We start from the raw sequence: 21977 nt of genomic DNA on the forward strand, positions 1-21977 counted from the left end.
AGGCATACCTCCTCGTGAAAGTTGGTTATTCTCGATATCTTTAGTCATCAACATTTTTTTGAATTTCCAAATCAAAATGTCTAAAAATTTAAGGTATTAACAGAGGCGACAACATTTCTGCATGTGCCAGCTGTGTTGAACATGCAATATTTCGAAGCATAAATGAATGCGTGGTATGAGTATTTTTGTTTAGGATGAAGATAATGAACTTAAAGGTTGTACTGACCAGACATACCACATGTAGCCGGTGGGGGGATAATCAATAAATACATCCTCATCAATCAATATACATTACACTCTATTCTATTAATACCAGTTTCTTAATCTTTTTACGTCTTTATCTAATCATCTCTTTACATTTATTTCTTTATAAATTGATATTTTTTTTACTCTTTGGGTGGCATGACATCATTATTGAGGAATAATTAAATAAAACATAGACCAAAGCTATTAGCAAGACAATTAGATAATTAAATACACTTGGATTGCATGCTGTTTCAGAAAATTATTCTATGCAATTATTATGATGATCTTAAAGCGGCAGTCTATTTTTGATTAAAGCACACCAAGCTTTATTTTACAAACACAGTATCTTGGCTTGTTGAGCTATAAAGTGATTCACGTTGGATCACAACCGGTGACATTCTAGACTTATTGTTTACTGCAAAGCCTAAAAAATATGACCGATTATAAAGTCTTTATAAACAATCTAGCTAAAATTTGAATATAAAATACAAGTAGAAAAATACTGATACAACAAAAATGTATCAATACAGTGTATCACAGATGGTCGTATTGCAATATATCGGTATAGCAATATTTTTTGATAGCCCTAAATCATCGACATTATTTCGCGGTTTTGGAATGTTTAATTTTGTATTATCACTATCGATTATTCAGTATCAAATTATTAAAACCACGAAAGAAGTAAATTAATAAATGAGACCTATCATAATAGTGTTTTTATTTTATTTTTTTATTTGCGTTGATTGAGATGAATGAAAATTTGGAGGGTAGGGAATCGGAGGGGTAGTGATACACAAATTTCTTCACCTCGTTGATTTTTGTATATCATGGATAGTCTCAATAATGGCTAATATGCAGCTAAAGGTAGGCACAGGTTTTTTTTTCAAGGCTCAAAAAAATTGCATTGTATTTTCATTGATCACTGTTTGCTACTCTGTACTCGGCATACACAGAAACTTATAAACAAGTATGAACTTCTTGAGTAATTTTGTTCAAGAATTTTACATTTCCAAAAAATTTAAATAGTATTCGGATAGCAATAAAAAGTAGTCGGATACCAACCATCGATCCGATTTTCAAAACTAAAAATGGCAGCCTCAAATTTCTCTTATAGTGTTTTTTATCCTTTTCAAAAATCCATTACCGCATGCAAACAGTGTGAATCTGGGCATCTCATAACCAAAATATCAAGATATTTAAGTGCATTCAGATAATAAATAATAGTGTTAAGTACTCAATGAACTTTTCATGATTTCTATCTACCGGCCAGCTCGTATCGAAACATGTGAGTGAATTATACTTTTGATTAACAACAACAAAACAACTCAAACAGAGCAAGAACTTGCTCCAGATAGCAAACCAATCATTTCTCTTATCTGCTTCCATGTCACTAAACAGCATTAATGATGCACTTGAGTATTTTGCTTAAAGGTCCAATATTCAAGAATAAATAGCAAATATAGACTTTCAGATCATAAACATATCTTACTAAATACCAGACATGTACATGTATTGGTCCTAAAATTATTAAAACCGATCAATTGTAAAATAATAGTCAATAAGCGTGAACACAAAACAAAATTATAGCGTGTCATATAGTGTTCATTTTGACTACGCATTCAATCTGATTAAAACACAGATCCTATTTCGTTTCGTTTTTTATAGTTCAAAATTTCATTTTATTTGTCTGTACTACACTGGGATCTGGAAGAGTTGTTATATAAGTATAACCTGCGTTCTAGATGGTGTGAGGGATTAGCCAATGAAACCATCTGTTACGGAACTTCTTGCCGTGCAATGCACAGAACTTTGGGTCAACCACTAGAAATGTCAACACTGATTGATTAATCAATGTCTGACATCATAGGGTCAAAAGCCGTTCGTACGACCTCTGACGCGACCTTTTACTACAACTGGTCAGATCTTCATGTAGTGTAGGCCATCGAAAGTATAAAAAAAAGAAACGAAATATAGATCGGTATTTTACTCAGATTGCTACGCATTTGAATCAATTTGATCTTATAGTTATAAACTACAATAAATTTGTAAAATTTTAATGGTGGTGGTGATTATGTGTGCAATGTTCAATATATAACTCAGTTTCAATATTATATCATTTCCCAAAGATTTATTTAAAAATCTACGGAAATTGGTCATCAGTAAATCTATGTATGTCATGTAAATTAACTCTGTGGAGGCATATACATATAGTGTACAACTAACAATTTCTTGAATGCATCCATTAGGCCCAGTCTATAAAATCCACAATAAATAATATGTTTCATGCTGCTACTACACATTTTTGCACCAAGGAGTCCATCAAAACAGCCAAGTTGATAATAAACCTGTAATTGCAGATACTTAACACACTTGTATTCTCTACTGGCCTATAATTTTGTCATGATGTATAATGGAGTTGTTTCCCCTTATACAATGGATCAAACAGTATGCAACCATTACAATGTCTGGTATTTCAGACATCCTATCATCTATATCAACAAATAGATTAATTAGCAAATACTGAATTGTATAAATAACATACTGGTATTCAAAACTATAATGTACTTTGACATTATGCAACCATAACAATGTCTGGTATTTCAGACATCCTCTATCATCCCATCATCTATATCAGCTAAATAGATTAATTAGCAAATACTGAATTGTATAAATGAAATACTGGTATTCTAAACTATAATGTATTTTGATTGACATAATAAATGTTTGTTACTATAAAACTTGAGTACAGAAACTGATATGGTGTTGTGTCTACTTGCTACATTGAAAAGATGATTCTTTATCTCTTAAATTCTCCTTCAACACAAACGTGTACACCTTACAAAATATTTAAAAGAAAGAAAAAATCTTCTTGTTTCAACTAAGGTGAGATAACATGATGTTTGACTTGACTGCATATAAATTACACCTTGGCAAATACAACTGTAAACCACTTTTACATGTTCTCTTGGGAACAATAGATTTACAAAGCCACACATCTTCAAAGTATATTTATGCAATCACAAGTAGAGGCGTATTCAGACAGTCAAGTAGAAACACTAATAGGTAATACGTCAATAAACTGAATTTTCCCCACAAAAGCTTTCAGAGAGAGAGAGAAATGGGGTTTAAAGTCCACTCGACACAAACTTGGTCATTTTGGAACTAACATCTAACATATGGTACAATTTTATTTCAATAATTCAATTGCACATAGGGGTCTTTAGCAGTGGGAGGAAACAAGAGGACCCGGGGAAAACCCTCAAGGTTGGACAGGCGATCCTACTCCTTGTCACGTACAACCGGGAAATGGAAACCATGCCAGTTGACTCAATGACAGACCTTATTCAATGCGCACACGCTAACCATTCGGCCATCCACCCCCCACAAAAGCTTTCAGTATTAACCATCAAAAAATCCTCCATATAAATGGGGACACTAATCGAGAGTAGCGGACAGATGCCACTGGTTCTGTTGCAGACAGATGATGCTCAATTGTGAATCTGAAAGGCCCTGTATTGACAGAATTGCAATCCAGTGACACAGAATTCAATTTTATCACAGTTCTAACAATCACGATAACAGGTGTTGACATAATCCAACACTGCGATCATGTTTCAGAAGTGATGATTGCTGTTATTGACAGGAATTCTCCTGTTTACTGGTTTGTCACTGATTGTGCGATTAAGGATATTCAATTCTTTATGTTCAATCAAATATTCATTTCAAATTACATCTATTTGTCATTAGCAAGCAAAAATAATGAATAAAATTGTGTTCAATTGGCCACTATTTGGTCAAATACTATTGGGCATCTTGAAAGACTGAGAGGTAATCTATTAAAATCGATTGAGTGACTTGAACACTGTCAATGTGCATTCCACAGCCTCCATCACTCCTCCCGTACCGATTAGTTTTAGATTCTCCAACAGTAAATCAATGACAGACGATCAAGTCATTATAACTTCTTTGTAAATGTTGCATGTTTTTGTCAATTCTATTTAAAGGAAGGGAAAAACATGTACATTATGACTGTTCTTTCAGAAAAAAAATCAAATTCATTCTTATTCAAAATTTAAGGAAAATTGAACTTTTATTTCCCTTTTATGACCAGTATTTATATTTTTTATTTTATTGTCAATTTGTCATACAATTATAACTACACATATCAAATAATTAATCTTACTCATACATGTGCAGTGTCCGCCCTAAATTTAACCCAAATACAACTTCTACACAAACATCAGTTATTTTTAAGCACAGCACATGGAGTTCACACATGAGAATTCGATTCCATGTCTGGTATGTATCATTGGTTTGAGTGTATTTATTCCTGTTAAAATCTATTCCTTCCACTTTGTCCTATCAATTAACATTTACAATGAGGAAGTCGTGTAAAGTAAATCTGGTGCATTGATAATATAAAACAAAGTTTCCTGTATTACTTATCCTAAAATACATTTTGTACAAATCATATAGTATTTTTTCTGCCTACTCCAATCAATTACAAATTACATGATAAAAAAACATATCGTAAAAATTGGTTTCTATTTCGCAAGTTAAAGCCGCTGATTGTCATTTGCATTTTTCAGACAATACCTAATTTTTCAAAGACTAATTTGCACTTAAATATAATCAAATGTAATCTGGGTAATTATTTAAGACGTAAATAAGGAAACAAAATTAAAATATCAAAAGTAGATAATCACCTGACTTGGATTACGTGAGATTATAATGAGGACTTACTTTGATCATATTCCCTTTATATGATATGAAGAGGATGATGAATTGACAATATTGACAAATATTGACAAATATTCAATGCATCATATCATTCTAAATACTGAATGGACTTGAACTATTTTTGGACTGATACTTTTTTTTAGAAATTCAAATCCCTCAAAGTATACAACACAGCGATATGGTATCAACATTTACATTCAATTGTATTTTTGTGCATTTTACAAAATGTGAAGTAAAGGCTCTGATGTGTCCCTAAAATTGAGTTGGATGGAATCAGAGAGAGAGAGAGAGAGAGAGATGGGGTTTAACATCCACTCGACACAAACAATTTACTTTCGGAACTAACACATAGTTCAATTTTATTTTAATAAAACCGACCCTACTCCTTGTCATGTACAAGCGGTGAATCAAAACCATGCCACTTGACCCAATGACAGACCGTATGATGCAGCGTGCATGCATTAATCATTCGGCCACCCAATCCCCCAGCAAATCATAGAAAGCAGTACGAGTAATAACTGAAACTTTAGGGTATTGTACAACATACATGTAAAACTAAAAGAAAATGTTGTCACAGAAAAAGTAGTTTCACCATGGTTGTGTTTTTAACTCTTTTTTTTACTCCAGTCGGAATGCATAAAACTAGATAATTTTCTATACCATACATATTAACACTTGATTACATGCTTATTTCATTCTACTTTGGTTATTCACCCCATTTTATCTTATCACATTAATGTATGTTTAAATTATATATATCATATTAATAGGTTCACTTAACATCAGTAATGTTTGAGGAACTTGTCATGTCTCTGAAGCGTGAAATACTTCAAACTACTATAAATTGAAGAGAGGAAATTTGGAAAGTTTTTAATAAATGCTTGAGAGTTGTCTAACAGCCACTTCAACCACAAGTGGCTTATTTATTCTTCTCAATAAACAAACAACTCTAAAGCAAAGACAACAATTTGAACAAGTCTTGCATTTTCTTTATCCCACAAACAGAAAAACTGGAGGTGATCGATTGCTAGGATAATAATCTTGGTTCATTGTTCTGTGAGGATCTGTAACTCACTAAACTCTTGACTGATATACTACAGTCATCCCAGATCAATAAACGTTGGCCGTCAATCAACATACAAACTACACTAAACTTAGTAAGCCAAGACCTACTTTGGGCTCAGTGTCAAAATATAAATATACCATGTTTAAAAAGATTTTGTTCAACTAGAAAAGAATACAAAATCATCTCTTCAATTAGCTTTAAGTTTTGATCTGACAAGGACAGCTGTCTAGTCATTCGGATGGGGCAAAAAACTGAGTTGGAATTCAATATAAGAGTTGGCCGCAGTGCCGCGGTCAGGCAAAATTTCCCTTATTATAGCACACTGTATGGCATATGCCTGTCTTCATTAGCCCAGTTCGGAGCAGAACAGTAGAACGTTAAACCCCATTTCATTTCATTTTGTAAGTTCTGATAGTGATTACTCTTTCTTGGTCATCAAATTTCAGTTCCCATGGCTAACTGACCTTGAATAAAATAATTTCATCAACAGATGAACAAACAAATCTGATAGGATTATATGGACCAGGAACAGGACTTCATCACCCCGCCATCTTATTATTGTAAAGTCATAAAAAATTGAGGTTTGTAAATCAATGTGCAATTGTCCAGGGAACAAGTAAGATCGGTTTCATTTCGATTGTAATTAAATTGGTAGATCAGTAGCGATTGGAGACTCATATTTTTTCTTAAATTTTTATTTGCATATAGAGAGTTATGTTAAATTTAACTGTTTTGCACTTTTTTTTTATAATACTGCAGAAAAGCTCTCTGACACTAACAAAAGGGAGAATAATACATGTATATTACTACGGAATTCAAAAAGTCAGTGACCCTAGTATGTTAATACTATTATAATATACTGAAGAAAAAATAAACTATTGAGCGAGTATTCAATGTATCTAAAAGGATTTAGTAGGTATTTAATAACTTGTATGTTGACTAGACAGATCCTAGGTAAGTACTGGTATGTTTGGTATGCTATCTGGTGTCAACTGAAATCAACACATTCTTTTTACATTCAGTATCTCTCTATAACTCACATCATTCAACCACTGACTATCAAAACATCTCACATCTATACCCTCTTCTTAGTCATGGCTTATAATATCTTAAATGGTGAAACATTTAATCGCAACCCATGGGATAACTTATATGATTAGCACCTGGTATAAGGGTATTTGAGGTTGACCGAGAACAAATTTCAAATTATTAATCCCACTGCCACTGGCTGAATGGTTGCATATTTATAATTCTCCAATTAAATCTAGTAAACACAGTACATATATGTATACATATAAAGCATTAATCAATCAGTGACCAAAAAGTCAATAGAGGTCATAATCAATAGATGAACTGTCAGTCTATTTTTGCTGTCATTTAAAAAAATGTGACCAGATGACCTCATAAGGTATTTTCAGTTAAAGGACAATATTGGTGTCAGTCCAAGGGTCAATATGGGCATGGAAAATTTAGTCTTCACTGGCTACTAAATGCTAAATATTTACTAGCCAGCACCAAAATTTTAGTAGCCAGAAATTACAATGATATTAACTGTATATTCTTTAAGTGGCATTTAGCGATCAGGGATCAGGGAACAAATTAACAGAACACAGTTTTTATGGGATACAATCACTAGTTTATTCTAAAAGCACGACGTTGTGCTTGATTACGATAAGAGGATACTTGTCGAAACGTCGTGCTTTTAGAATAAACTAGTGATTGTATCCCATAAAAACTGTGTTCTGTTGATATTAACTGTAGTCTGTAACGTAAATCACTACTAGATATTACGCGTTGTTTTTTTTAATCTGTGTCTGAGAGGAATCTTCCTTTTTTTTAAAGAAAGAGCTTAAAAGATTTTGTTTTTATTCATTTTATTAATATATAGGGAATAACTTTAATGTATGGGTTAGAAAAATGGGTCAACAACATGCGTAGTCGGACATTTTGTATACATTGCCGTAAGTTAGAAGTTAGAACGATTTTCGACACATGGTAAGAAAATATATGAATGTCGTAAATATTGTCATTAAATTGGAGTTATTTCCCCTAGTAAGTTCCGGTTTTACAAAGCGCTGAATAAACAAATTCAATTTTGTAAAAAAAAACTTTGTAATTATTTTAAAACGAGAAAAAAATCTTACAGTCGCCAGCTGGCGACTCAAGTGAAAATTTTAACTAGCCAGAAAATATATTTGGTCGCCATGGCGAGTGATTTAGTCGCCATGTAGAGCCTTGTTTCAGTCATGATCACATATGTGATAGAACTGGTTAGACACGTTGCAAATATAATTTTAACATAGAGATCATTGCTACTACGATAGATGCGTAATAAAGGTTTCAACAATCGGAAGTAACGAACACAAAAGGAAAACAAGAGTTATCCCTCTATATAACTGACTGAAGTGACGAGTGATAACAGATATACATGGGTGAATTTCTGCTCACTAATAATTCCTTGGAAGACCAAAAGTTGTTATATGAGACTGTAAGAGGATATCTGACAATTCAATAAAGTAATTGAATGTCATTAGATATAAGAACACCAGAAAAATAGAAATAGTCCATACATTCCCTTGTTTTTATTCATTCTATACTTAATAAAAACATGGTAATGCATAGACTTTTTCTATCTTTCTTTAGTGTTCTCTTATCTAGTGACTGTCAATTCTTTTGGTCTTGGAAGAAATTATTAGTGAGCAGAAATTCGCCCATCACTTATAAGTGTTTAACCAGTTCTATCACATATTTGATAATGACTGACACCAATATTGTCCTTTAAACCTGATAGTTAACACAAATCTCAAAAGTCAAACATATGTACTATTCTAATGTACAAATGTAAAGATTGTTAATATTCTAACCTAAAGACAATATGTACATAATCAAAAGAGACACTTAAATGTTTTATTTATTACCTTGAAGAAAAGGAGAGTACCTCTTCAAAACGTCGGTTCAATAATATCTGACTATGATAACAGTGTTAGTGTCTCTTTTGTTTATGTTCTTTAATATTTATCGAGTGAAGAACACTTCCGTATCGGTTTCTTCGATCCATTGTTTTTATATTCCTGTTGGACGCGGATTCTAAAAAAGTTTGACAATAATATCTGAAGTCTAATGTAAAGACTGTATGTAAAATTTTAATGTATTTACAAGACAATAATATATACAGTCTTCGTAAAGACTGTTAATATATACTATTTTAATGTATAATATATACTATTCTAATATCATGTAATTAAACACATCTGAGTATAAAAAAGCTTTCATGAAAAATGAACCGACTTAAGTACGAATAAAATAGCAGAATTGATATTGCAAAAGCAAGGAACAGCAGTGTGAAAATAAATAGAAACCAATGTACCTACAAATTAAATGGACATAATTTAAGTTAGAATTGGTAGATTTGAAAAAATTTTGAACCAGAATTATTTTAAATAAATGTACTTTTGATTGTTTAAGGTTTTGAACTCCATATCTATTTTTTTTTCTGGCATATTGTGGTTTTAAACATCAAACACATTTTTTGGGCAACTGCATTTCTCGTTGGCATAATTTTACTAGTCTTCCTTCCTGTTATCATTGAAGAGGTGAACATCCCAGAGCATGCACTAGATACCTAAAAAGTTTCATCTTAAGATCTATTTCAGAAGGAGTGGCAAGATTCATTACCATAAGGGAAACAAAATCAATACCCAGATTTATCGTTACTGTTAATCTACTTGAAACTCTAAATATGAAGAATGTGGGCACCCTTAGGGACTAAATCTCATGAAATTGTATAGCCATTCATTGAAAAAGTTCCTAAGAGTCAATCCATTTTAATTTAAAATGGTTCAAATATTATCTGTGACACATCATTTATGTCTCAGTCGGGATCAGTCTTGAAAAGCCCAATTATTTGTATCGTAACATTTCTACACGCATATCAGCCTTCTAAATGATGTGATTGGCTTTTTTCAGAGTGTAGGACATGGGCTATTTCCAAATAGGATAATAGATGCCATTTCTTTTGGGAGGTCTTACTAAATTGAACAATAGTGGGATCACAATCCGTTATATAAACTATCAAATTTCGTTTTGGTGAGCTAAAAATAGTTTTCACTCGGATTTGAGTGTACATATTTTTATAAGGCGTATAAAAGGACCAGAATAGTTTTTCAGTATATACGATGATGGTAATCTACTTGGAATCAAAATCATCTCAATTTGCTATTCAAATGCCAGTGAATTTTGACTCCAGTATAACAGTATAGATTTGTTGTTCAATTTATGGAGTAGTTTGTACTCCGGTATAATGGCTGATGGCAGAACAATGGCCTTCTGATTGGCAGATTATACTCTGGTAATGTTCTGGATGTAAAACCAATCAGAGTCATTTCGGTAAGGGTTCAACTTCTCCCTGGGTAAAGTTTGACTCTGGGTTCAGTTTCCCATTTGCGGTGACCAGAGATAAGAAATTCTTAGCTGGTAAGATTACCCTGCAGTGAGTGAAAATAAAATTAGAATCTATGAGTGGCGAGTAGCCGTCCCAGGTTTCTCTCATGAAGCGACTAGTTTGGTTCAGTTCGAAACTCATCAGGCGTAAGTGAGATTGTGCGGATGTTCCCAGTGTAAAGTTGTCGGGACCGGAGCACAAAATAGCATAATTTGAATACTAAGTCTGATTGTAGACTAAGCATGCATGTCTGGACGGGTTCTAAATTATGCTATCTAATCCTTCGTCTCATGACCTTAAACAGCGTATAATTTTAAAGTCAATTGGATATTAATTTTAGCCTCTAGAGCGTCCACAAGGGCCTTGACTCTGACACAAACAATTGTGCATGCCGGACCGACAGACGGGGGCGAAAACAATATATGACCACATTTCAATGTGGGCGTATAAAAAGGGTCCCTTGAATTTACCCATGTTGGGATTTGATTCATTTGAAGAAATATACAACATTGTGCAAGGTATAAGACAAAATCTACAAAGATAATCACACAGAGTCTCCAGCAACAACTGATGTGTATGCACTTAGCGGTGATAAGCTTCCTATTCTTCGAACCGTTGCACATTGCTATAAAATATACAGTGATCCTGGAATGCTAAATAAATGTGGAATTCTTCACAGTAAAGTTAAGTTCAGTCCCCCCATGCATGTTACCGCGATGAAAACAAATATGATGGGTGATCTGGTTACTTTTCTTCTACTCATTTATATTTTCTTCATGCTTTGAGAATTACAGAAGAAAACATGGGATTTTTTGGAGTCACTTGATGCCCATCTTGAGTAAGTTAGCAGTCCTGTCAAGTTATTCAATAATATCTTACTATTAGACGTGACGAAAAGAAAAGGGTCATTATTAATATTGACAGTTGCCCAGAAAAGCCTTCTCAGAACAAATACCGTTTATGTCACCGTCACTGTGGTGTACTCAGAACAGTTCCCAGACCACCTCACTTCAGTGGTCCAGATTAAAACCATTCTGAGAACAGAACGTTTACATTCGACATTAACAGTCCGAGGCACACTTAAAAGCGTTAATGTAAATAGGATTAAAGACTTGTTAGAAATGTGAACTTGTCAAATGAGATGTGACGTGAGGTAAATTATGTTGGTATTAATACCATGGTAGTAATAGATGACACAGAAATACCTGGGTCATAAATGTCTTGTTATCACTTCTACCTACGATCAACTTAAACTGACAGTTAATCAATGGCTGACATATCTGTCTCTTGCCTCACACATTATTTATTTAACTTCAACCTGCATTCAAGACAAGGTTAAGAAATTTTGACAAGTTATCATTAAAAAAAAGGTGTAAAGAACATAGTTTGACAGATCAAAGACAGAAATTAAATCAGTTTGGAAAATCTTAAATAGCCAACATGTTAACCTTTTAATTTGTCTTCACATGGACTTGAAAAGATAGAGGGGTGGAGACAAGGTGAAGGATCACATTAACTAAACATTAAAGGTCATCTTTATACTAAAGGATTGTTGAAACAGGGAATTGTAGAGCAACAGATAAACCAGTCTGCTAATACCCTCAACTTCAAAGCATGTATCTTAATCTCAGAACTCAAGACTAAACTTACAAAACATTTTTTCACTTGAAAATAAAAAGAAAATGCAGTAAAACATGAAAAAAATACTGACAAATTGTGAATTAACAAGTTCTCATGGTTTGTGAACAGTTTTTTTTTTAAAAAAAAAACCCAATCAGGTTCTAACATTTGCAAGATTCTCAGTGGTAATAGTTGACATATCATTCATAGCGTACTTATGGTTGTGAATTTAGTGGTCTGTACTTGTCTACGATATAACCCTTGGTGGAACTGGACATAAAACTCCAGGAACGAACGAATGTGGTCTGTACTGTAAATAATGATCATGATTCAAATAGGGTAATATCCATTAATTCCTAATCAGTCAAGGGCAATAAATCTGGAAGTACTTTTCTGAGAAATACCCAAAAGGTCTAACAGATAGGAATCATCTTTAGCATAAGTATTATACTATTCCTTCCCAATTGCTGATAATCAGACAAGAACTTATCTCTTTAGATATGGTAATGTACATTTATCATCAATTGTATCCGTCAGGGGCCATAAGTCTAGAACTACTTGCAAAGTGCACTCAAAATTGATTGGGACCATATTTACCCCAATACTAACTATGACTAAAAATCAGTGGATAATTAAACATGCATTATGCAAGAGCTAAATCTGCCTATTGCAGGTCTTTCTTTAGGCCTGAAGAATTAATTAGACATTAATTACCTGATCCAGGCCTTAATCAACTCTCGATGGCATCAGATTTCTCTGATATTAAATAGATTAGAATGGTTCAGCGATACTTTGATTTAAGCTAAATATGCAGGACCCAGACTTAGCTTCGATCAACCAGTACAGTGGTTGAAATTATTGCACACGTCTGTAAAACCTTCAAAGGCTAATATCTTCGCTTGCAATAGAGTAATTTGAATGAAATTTTCAAATTATTCATTTTACATCATCTACTTTCGAACTATTATAGCAAGAATGGCTAGTTCTTTATCTAAATCTTACATAATGTATCTTTAATCTTTGCAGAGTGTGTTTCAAAGTCAGGAAATATTTTTTATCAAATACTATGAAAATCAGTGACGCACTTAACTCTAGAAATGAAGGAAAAAAATATTATCTAATCAATTCAGATACTACACAATGAGAGCGGATATTCTATTCATATATTATTGGTTATCATTCAATTTCTACAATTATTGTTACAGATAGAGAAAACGAGAAAACAACAGCTAGTTGGAAATGTAATATGTTTATCTTTCTCAACCCAAGTTTAATTGGTGACACTGAGTCACTGAATAAAGTTCAAAGACTATTTATATTAATCTGTGATTACTGATAGTTATCCATGTAATTGTGTATACAGTATACACCTCATACTATTAGCCCGTTCAGACGCTTAAGTTGAACTGGTTTAAAAACCCTGGGGATCGTTACCAGTTTAACTTAAGCTTCTGAACGCAAATGTGGGGCAAATAAACCAGTTTAAAAACCACAGCTCGCGACCTGTCTTTGAGAAGGCTTTTTATTTTAAACTGGTTCATCTTAGCCGCCTGAACGGGTTGGCTTAAAAACCCCGGCTCCAGCTTGCTTTGAGCATGCACAGTATGCAGTAAGTTACATTCCTGTGAAAATATCGGGGTTGGACAGTGCCAATGTTATCGAAAGCGTGCGAGAACCGAATAAAGAATATGAAGCTACCCATGCGTGGTTAACTCTAACCTCCGACCGAAGAGGTCAGAATAGTTAAACTGGTTTGGCTTATAGTACGTGTGAACGCAACAAGATGATGTCTTAAAAAAAAAACAGCGATTAGGTTGACCTTAAAAATATCTTTGTTTCACCAAACCCGACCCACAATCGAGGAGAAGGGTCGGTAGGTCGGGTTTTTTTCAGATTTTTTTTTTAAGAGCTAATTTGACAGCTTGATAATTTTCCGGGTGCAAACATTCGTCTTCTTTTATTGGCAAACAAATCAATGACATCGGCATCGGGATTTTTCTTGATGCACGACTCGCACACAAATTGCGACAAACTCACGTTTGAAACTCCCTCAACACGTTTTTAACGATCGTGCGGGTTGTGCCTTTATTTTTCTCGAAAACGGATATTGAAAATATCGTCGTCATGTTTAAAACGACGCCCCACAGACATAGAGGCAGAATCATTTCGTGGGAATGGACGTGCTTTCGTCTGCAACCATTTTGTTGAGAAGCGACACCTATGACGCTTTCGTCTTGATCAACCAGTTTCAATAATGAATCAAACCATAGCCATAATAAAGGGAAATAACTCTCGTGATATATTTCAGGTTGACACACAAAATAAAATAAAAAGATCGCGGAAAAGTGCAATAAAATAATTTAAGTCGGGGGTGGTTTTAGTTAGTCGGTCGCGTTAGGCGAAACAAAGATATTTTTAAGGTCAGCCTTATGAACCGGTTTAAAAATAAGCATCTGAACAGGCTATACGTGCTATGTTGCTCCAAGTTACTTTAATGATTAAAACAACTGAAGAGACATCAGTTTCATAACACAAGGGTTTTGGCAAAGGGGACATAACTTGGTACAGAAGTTCGTGGAACGCTGAATATTAATAAAATCATTGAGGAGACATGGAACATAACAATACAGCCATTTACCACCATGTGTTTCGGGAGATGTAATAAGATGGGAGTGTTTTCGCTGAGTAAAGAACTATTAATTATTTATTAACTAAACTGAAAGCAAACCTTATAAAAAAAAACAACAGAAAATTACATTTTGTACATCAATATAATTCTAAACTGTGGGTAGGCACATTATTCAATATACATATATGGCAATCATTATTTTAAAGGACACAGTGACATTGTAACCTTCATAATATGATGATGATGATGATGATGATTAAATTACATTCTACCATACAAGCCACCACACAAACACCATCCCATCTACTACATGTTGATATCATCATTCAGACTACACAATGTTTTTCATAAAATTGAAAAAAGAAAAAAAAAATGTTTAATTAACAATCCCTGACAAACTTCATCACCTAAATATTCAATTAGTTTCTTCAGAGGTTAGATACAATTACAGCAAAAAAATATAAATACTTCCTATTCTGATGTCCATTATACTATTCTAAACTGATGTATCACTGATAATTATTTGCATTTTTCAGACCATACATAAATCTTATTTTTGACAGGTTAATCCACACTAAAATGTACGGAACTCAAATTTATTAAAGAAACATTATGTAAGATTTAGATAAAGAGCTGGTCTGTCTTGCTATAATAGTTCAAAAATAGATAATGCAAAATGAATATGTTGAAAATTTCATTCAAATTACTTTATTCTGAGCAAAGATATTAGCCTTTAAAGGTTTGACAAGATGTGTGCACTGATTGTAACCACTGTACTGGTTGTTCGAGTCTTAGCCTCGCTTCACCATTTTAAAATTAAATCATTAAATGGCCGTACTGTTCTAATTTACTTAAAATCGGACCCGTCTGATGGCACCGAGAGTAAATTATGGTCTTGTCATGTTAAAAAATGTCTAATAGTTTATATAATATAACACTTAAGACCTAAAGAAAGACATGCAATAATACAATAGGCAGATTTAGCTCTTGCATAATGCCTGTTTAATTAACATTTAATTGAGGAATCAAAATCAAAATAATACTAGTGAATTCAATTCAATCGGATTAAAAAAAGAGACCCTTCAAAAGATTTTAATTTGACCACATTCAAATTACATTGCAGAGGATGTTGAATGTTGATAAATTTTCAATTCATTATATCTTTGTAAAAACTGAACGGAATTTTGAATCATTTTGGACTCTGACTGGTATTCCTTTTACAATAGTATAGTTTGAAAGAATTAAAAATCCCTCAATGAAGATCAGGGCCCTTATTCACGAAAACTTAAACTAAGTTACAACCGAAATTTTAAAAAATACTGCAACTTCATTGGATATATGCAAATTGATTTTACAGGTCAGCCAATCGAATTGCAGTATTTCTTAAAATTTCGATTGTTTAGTTTAAGTTTTCGTGAATAAGGGCCCAGAGACTTTAATCTACTGTTAATTGATAGTTTGATACTGCCACAATATACACAATCAGGTATCTAATCAATGTAAGAATAAAGGAAACAAGATTCTGATGATAACATGAGCCTCCAGAGCATTGACAAGATTTTTCTATGTAATCAAGGGTCATATAGCTCTGACAGTAATTATCAGAATATTTTTGAAAATCAATAAAGTCAATTCGATGATAACTTTAGCACATCGGGACTACCTTAAAGATACATTATGTAAGATTTAGATAAAGAGCTAGCCATTCTTGCTATAAAAGTTCGAAAATAGATAATGTAATAATTTGAACATTTCATTCAAATTACTCTATTGCAAGCAAAGATATTTGCCTTTGAAGGTTTGACAAAACGTGTGCAATAATTTCAACCACCGTACTGGTTGTTCGAAGCTAAGTCTTGCTCCTCCATTTTTAGCTTAAATCAAAATATGGCTGAACTGTTCTAATCTATTTAATATCAGAGAAATTTGATGCCATCGAGAGTTGATTATGGCCTGAATGAGTTAATTAATGTCTAATTAATAATTTAGAAAACATTTCAGGCCTAAAGAAAGACCTGCAATAGGCAGATTTAGCTCTTGCATAATGTATTTTTAACCTATTCTCTAAATAAAATAAACAAGTCTGATACATTCAATTCTAATTAACTGCTTTCCTTTGACAAGCTTGTATCAAAAGTTTATTTATGTTCATTTTTTATTGGATACACTGTCAAATAACCTAAGCTATAAAACTCAAGACATAAATGATTACAGTATAGATAAGGGAATCAAAATCTTTAGTTTGTAGTCAAGTCATAGCGGTAACCATTGATAGCAGTGTTACTAGTTAGCCACATGACTGACGCTCGTCATGCATTCAACAGATTGGCGATTTAACTGAACAAAGAAACCGTTTGTGAGGGTTTGAATATCCACTGCAGGACTGGGTGGTTGATTTAATTGTATCTTTTAAATCGTCAAAATCTGAGTACAATAACTTAATTCATACTGTGGCAGTGCTCTATCTTTTTATTGAGGCCAGTAAGAGAAATGTTAAGAGTGATATTAATCAGTCAATATTAAGACATTTATTATTTTTTGACAGCAGTCTGAGTAAAATATTCATACATCCTGAAACTTTATAACTTATAATGAAGTTGAAAGTTTTTCCATTTCCTCCCAAGGATTCAAGCTTGGAAGATATGTTTGTTTTTATAAACTTTTGACAGCTCAACAAGACCAATATCTGATTTCAATATCTTAATACCACAGAGTTTGCACTGACCTTTGAATTTACAGACTAAAATCAAGAATAGACCCATTTTTTTCATGTTTCCATTGTAAATACGCTATTCATATGCTCAAGCATGAAAGCTTGTTTAAAAACTCTGGCAGAGATCACATTAGTCAAGCTACCTACATAATGTAGATATTCTGATCCTGTCGGTCAGGGATTAGAATTAACTAGGCATTGGTACATGCCATCATTATCCCAGAAAAAATATTCTAAATTAAAATAAGTCAATCCATTCAGAACCCAATAGTCTTCTTGAAGACAGCGAGCCCCAACTTTGCATTCAGATGACAGTTTATTTGGCTTAACAAATACTGGCATTTTTAATCCAGCTCAACTTAAACCTCTGAACAGCATTTAAGCTCAAATACAGAGTTGAATATAACCATAATCATGTAAAATGATATGATTAAATATATAGATTTTGAAGTAGAAATGCACTAGTGTATTATGGGTCATGACATTACAGGTATAATGTATAACAAATAATGTGCATGAATAGTATTCTTTATTTGATGGAATAATGGCTGAGCATTTTAAATATTATAAAGTTAATAAAATAGTCTAGAATGAAAAGATTATATATATACTATTTGCATTATAATGATCAAGCCACACTAGGTATAAATCTTATCTTGTTCTCAATGACAGAACCTACACATAGAATTATTGTTATTAAAGAAAGTCATAGTATTTTAAGTGTTCTTATCATACAATATTGAAAACTGAATAAACAATGTAATATCTGTGAACTATTAATATTAAAGCCACCAAGATTTAGTGACATATTAGGAAAATTATGCTATCAAAGATTAGGATATGAAAAATGAGTACCATAACTTAATATGTTATTGTGCAGTGTTTATTTTTATCCTTTTTTGATTACTGCATAAGCTGTTTATACTTCGGATTATTAATTATGTATTCCTAAATAAATACTATTAAACACTTCTAACATAGAAGAATAACTTCAATAAGCATATGTTTTTCCATGTAATATACCATGTCTACATTCTATCCCAAGTCAAATACATCTAAATTAAAGTCTAAACTACAATAATTTACAGATTTTCTATCGTTAATATTTTAATTACATTTTCATAATTAAATGTCCAATAATCAATTTGAGTACATTTTAGCGTGGATTAAGCCAACAGATATCGTCAAAAAAATGTACTTCTGGTATCGAGATCAGTGACTTTAATCAATTCTAAAAAATTGGGAATAAATGAAAAAGCAATTCTAACTTTTGAAATTGTTCTACATGTATTTTGACATGGATAGGGTGACCTACATGTATTGTATTCCATGCTCAATCTGCATTAAGAATCCCTTTCTTTGCCTTATAAAGAACCGATACAATCAAAAAGAGTTACATGAGTAATAAATTCAGATAAACTGACAATTTGATAACAAATAACAATCTGTCTACAATAAGCGTTATTATGGTACATTAATTAGCTTATTCATGTACAAATTGAAATGAAGGTTAGGTAGAAGCTGGTATAGCTATAGTCTATACAGAATGAGTCACTTTAAATCCTTATCAAAATGAACAAATCAAGATCTCACATCATCTACTTGACAAATTCACAAGTATATTAAATTCTAATATGTATGTCTCTATAGGGTATGTCATGTTGTGTCATGTATAGTGTGTAATTTAAAAGAAAATAAAATAAAGTAACTCGGAACTTGCAAAAAATAAATTAACCATATACATGTGTATAACATGTGTATACTGTATTAATACAACCATGTGAGTAAGTAGTAAAATGTATTTTTTTTTTGGGGGGGGGGGGTATAAATATTTTCAACAGCACTAAAACTGTACTGACCATAACTATGCTTCAAGGAGGGTACATGTATTTGTTAGCATAGATTAGCATTAAGTATAAATATTTAAAAAATATGTGTTGTTGTTTGTCACTCTGACAGTCACCCTACCATTATAATGTTCAATGAATTTCTGTTTGTATTTTCAAAATTTGAAATATAATCTGGACTGAAACTGATAGTGACAGTGTTATATTTCAAGGTCAAAAAATCTGGCAATATCGTTTAAAATGTTGTTGACACATTATTTCCTTTGTCAATATATTCATGCACCTGCTGTAAGACAGAGTCTGAGTTAGAAGTGTGTATAAATATGATACCATGTGTTATTATTTATTACTACAACTTGACTGTGCATGCATAATCATTACAAACTGTTACCCACATAATGATTTTCAGCAAATATGTACATTATGTTCAGTAATTATAACATTTGTATGGCATCCATGGGACTAGCTTGCTCCAGGTCAAATACATGTACATATGTAGGTACAGTGTATATTACTCTACATGTACATGTACATAACAAATTATTAATTTGACAGTCAATCAATTATGATTCATAACCTATTAATTTATCATAAAATTACTAGCAGGGCCACTTAACACATGTAACCAAATGGCAATTATATAGCAGTATATGTACAATACCAGTACCGGTAACTTATATTTTTAAAGCATATTTTGTTAATTACCGGCAGTGAACTAAACCATACATGTATATATTATATTTTAAATCAGTATTAAGGCAATCCATCAGATTTTATCAGATATATTTTTAATCAGCATTCAACCAATCAATCAGATTTTATCTGATTATTTATTATGCATTTAAGTAGATAAGTTTCTATTAGATTTGTTTCTGGAAAAATAAAAGTGAACTTACAGCTTTCTTGTAACGAATGCTGCCACTGCGTTTCAGAGTTCCTCCCTTAGTTACTTCATCCTGAACCTCAAATGTACCTCCATCTTTACCTGGTCGAACACTGAGCTCTATTAGCTCGGGAATAGGCTGAACACGAAGGAAAAGAATATCTCCAGATTTTTTGATTATGTTAACTATATCTTCACGAGGAAGGTTTTCAACGTTGATACCATTTACTTCAATAAGTTTATCACCTGGAATTAAGTTAGTATGAGATGTTCTTGGGCCAATTGCTGGTTCAGCGAAAGTGACAACTCGAGCCTCATCTCCCTGGCCCATTATTGGAATAGTTCCTTTGCGCAAGCTAAAGCCGAAATCCCCAGCAGGGGTTCTCTTCACTTCAATGTCTCTAATACGGGGTGGTTTGGGTGGTATTATAAGGGGCAATGTTAGATTTTTATCAAATGTTTTTTCCCTGGGTTCAAGCACTGCATCTTGAACCAGTTGATCAATTCCATTTGACACAGTACTGCTATTATTTTGTATTAGTGTAGATCTTGAAGCTGGTTTGGGTTTCATGCTGGGTTTCATACCTGCTGGCAAAGCTTGACCAACTACTAAACCAGACATTTCTTCATTTAATCTGGTATTTTCTTGTAATGTTTTCACATCATCTATATCCTCATATATATTCATCTGGCTATTAGCATCGTTACTTCTATCTTTCAGAATACCTTTAGTTCTGGGTTTAGGCATTAATGGGGGAGGTTTTGAATTCATACTATTTGATTTTGTAAGTGCAACTGTGTTCTTTTCAGGATGCTCTTTAGTGGGACTGGGTCTTCCTGAAGATCCACTAGCACTTAAGTTACTTTCACTGCTATCACTCTGAACAACTGCACCATCACGGTGCAAATCACTTCGATGTCCAGCATTTTTATTTTTATCACGATCACTAAAACGACGAAATACTCCTTTTTTAACCTCCTCTAATCTGGACATTTCTTCTGGTGTAATTAGTGGTCTTTCTTTTTGTTTTGTCTCCTTTTTCTCCTTCTTTTCCTTCTTCTCTTTTTCTTTCTTATCCTTTTTTTCTTTCTCCTTTTCTTTATCTTTCTTCCTAAAGCTGAACATTTTGACAGTCTCTGTAGCTCTACCTAAGAGAGAAAAATAAATAAGAACAATGAGAACATGAAATAGGTTTTTAGACCAATGTTTTGTTTTTTTTCCCGTCCGATCTGTCGCAGGTTTCACATACAGACCAAATCGAATAGACACTGAACATTTAACACACCCTCAAAAAATAAATTCTGCTGGCAAAACCAAACATTTTCAAAATCGTAAACAAACAAACGCAGCCACGTGCTATATATGAAAATGTCAATACCAGCAGAACATTTGTATTCAATGTCTTTATCTCTGTTGTCAATTCAACGGCTTATTGTGCTGGAAATATATTCAATAAACAAATTACCTACCGGGTTGCTATAAAGTGTTTTTCTTCCTTGCGAAAATGGCGACTTAATCCGGGCACCTGCAACAGACGATCACTTCCGGTCTTATATCGAGTCATCTCCCTTAAGCGGCGTTGTCTTTGTTCTTTGAATCGAATTTAAACTAACTTAATTATGATAATAATATTACTAAAGAAAGAAGTATATTATTTGGGGTATATATTATGGTGTATTATTTTCCAAAAGTACTCAATCTTATAATATAAATACATGACAAATTTACAGTGATGATTTAGATGGTAGTAGCTAAAGGGAAAGTACTCCATTTTTACGCAATCAATTTGAA

The 21977-nt window shown here is 32.8% G+C and overlaps 1 protein-coding gene across 4 annotated transcripts in view; it reads right to left on the reverse strand.

Moving 5' to 3' along the window:
• The window catches only part of LOC126824734 (unconventional myosin-XVIIIa), an 88776-nt gene extending 67045 nt beyond the window's left edge, over positions 1 to 21731 (reverse strand). The window contains exons 1-2 of one of the 4 annotated variants that reach the window (XM_050554080.2): positions 21652 to 21731; positions 20199 to 21330 (exon numbers count right to left, since the gene is read on the reverse strand). In XM_050554080.2, the coding sequence (XP_050410037.1) occupies positions 20199 to 21311 (1113 nt within the window). In that variant the 5' untranslated portion in view covers positions 21312 to 21330; positions 21652 to 21731. The other 3 variants (XM_050554081.2, XM_050554083.2, XM_050554082.2) reach the window with 3 other exon arrangements.
• Between the last annotated feature and the right edge of the window lie 246 nt (positions 21732 to 21977).

The sequence above is a fragment of the Patella vulgata genome, chromosome 6 (assembly GCF_932274485.2).
Source record: "Patella vulgata chromosome 6, xgPatVulg1.2, whole genome shotgun sequence".
Classification (NCBI taxonomy): Eukaryota; Metazoa; Mollusca; class Gastropoda; family Patellidae; genus Patella; species Patella vulgata.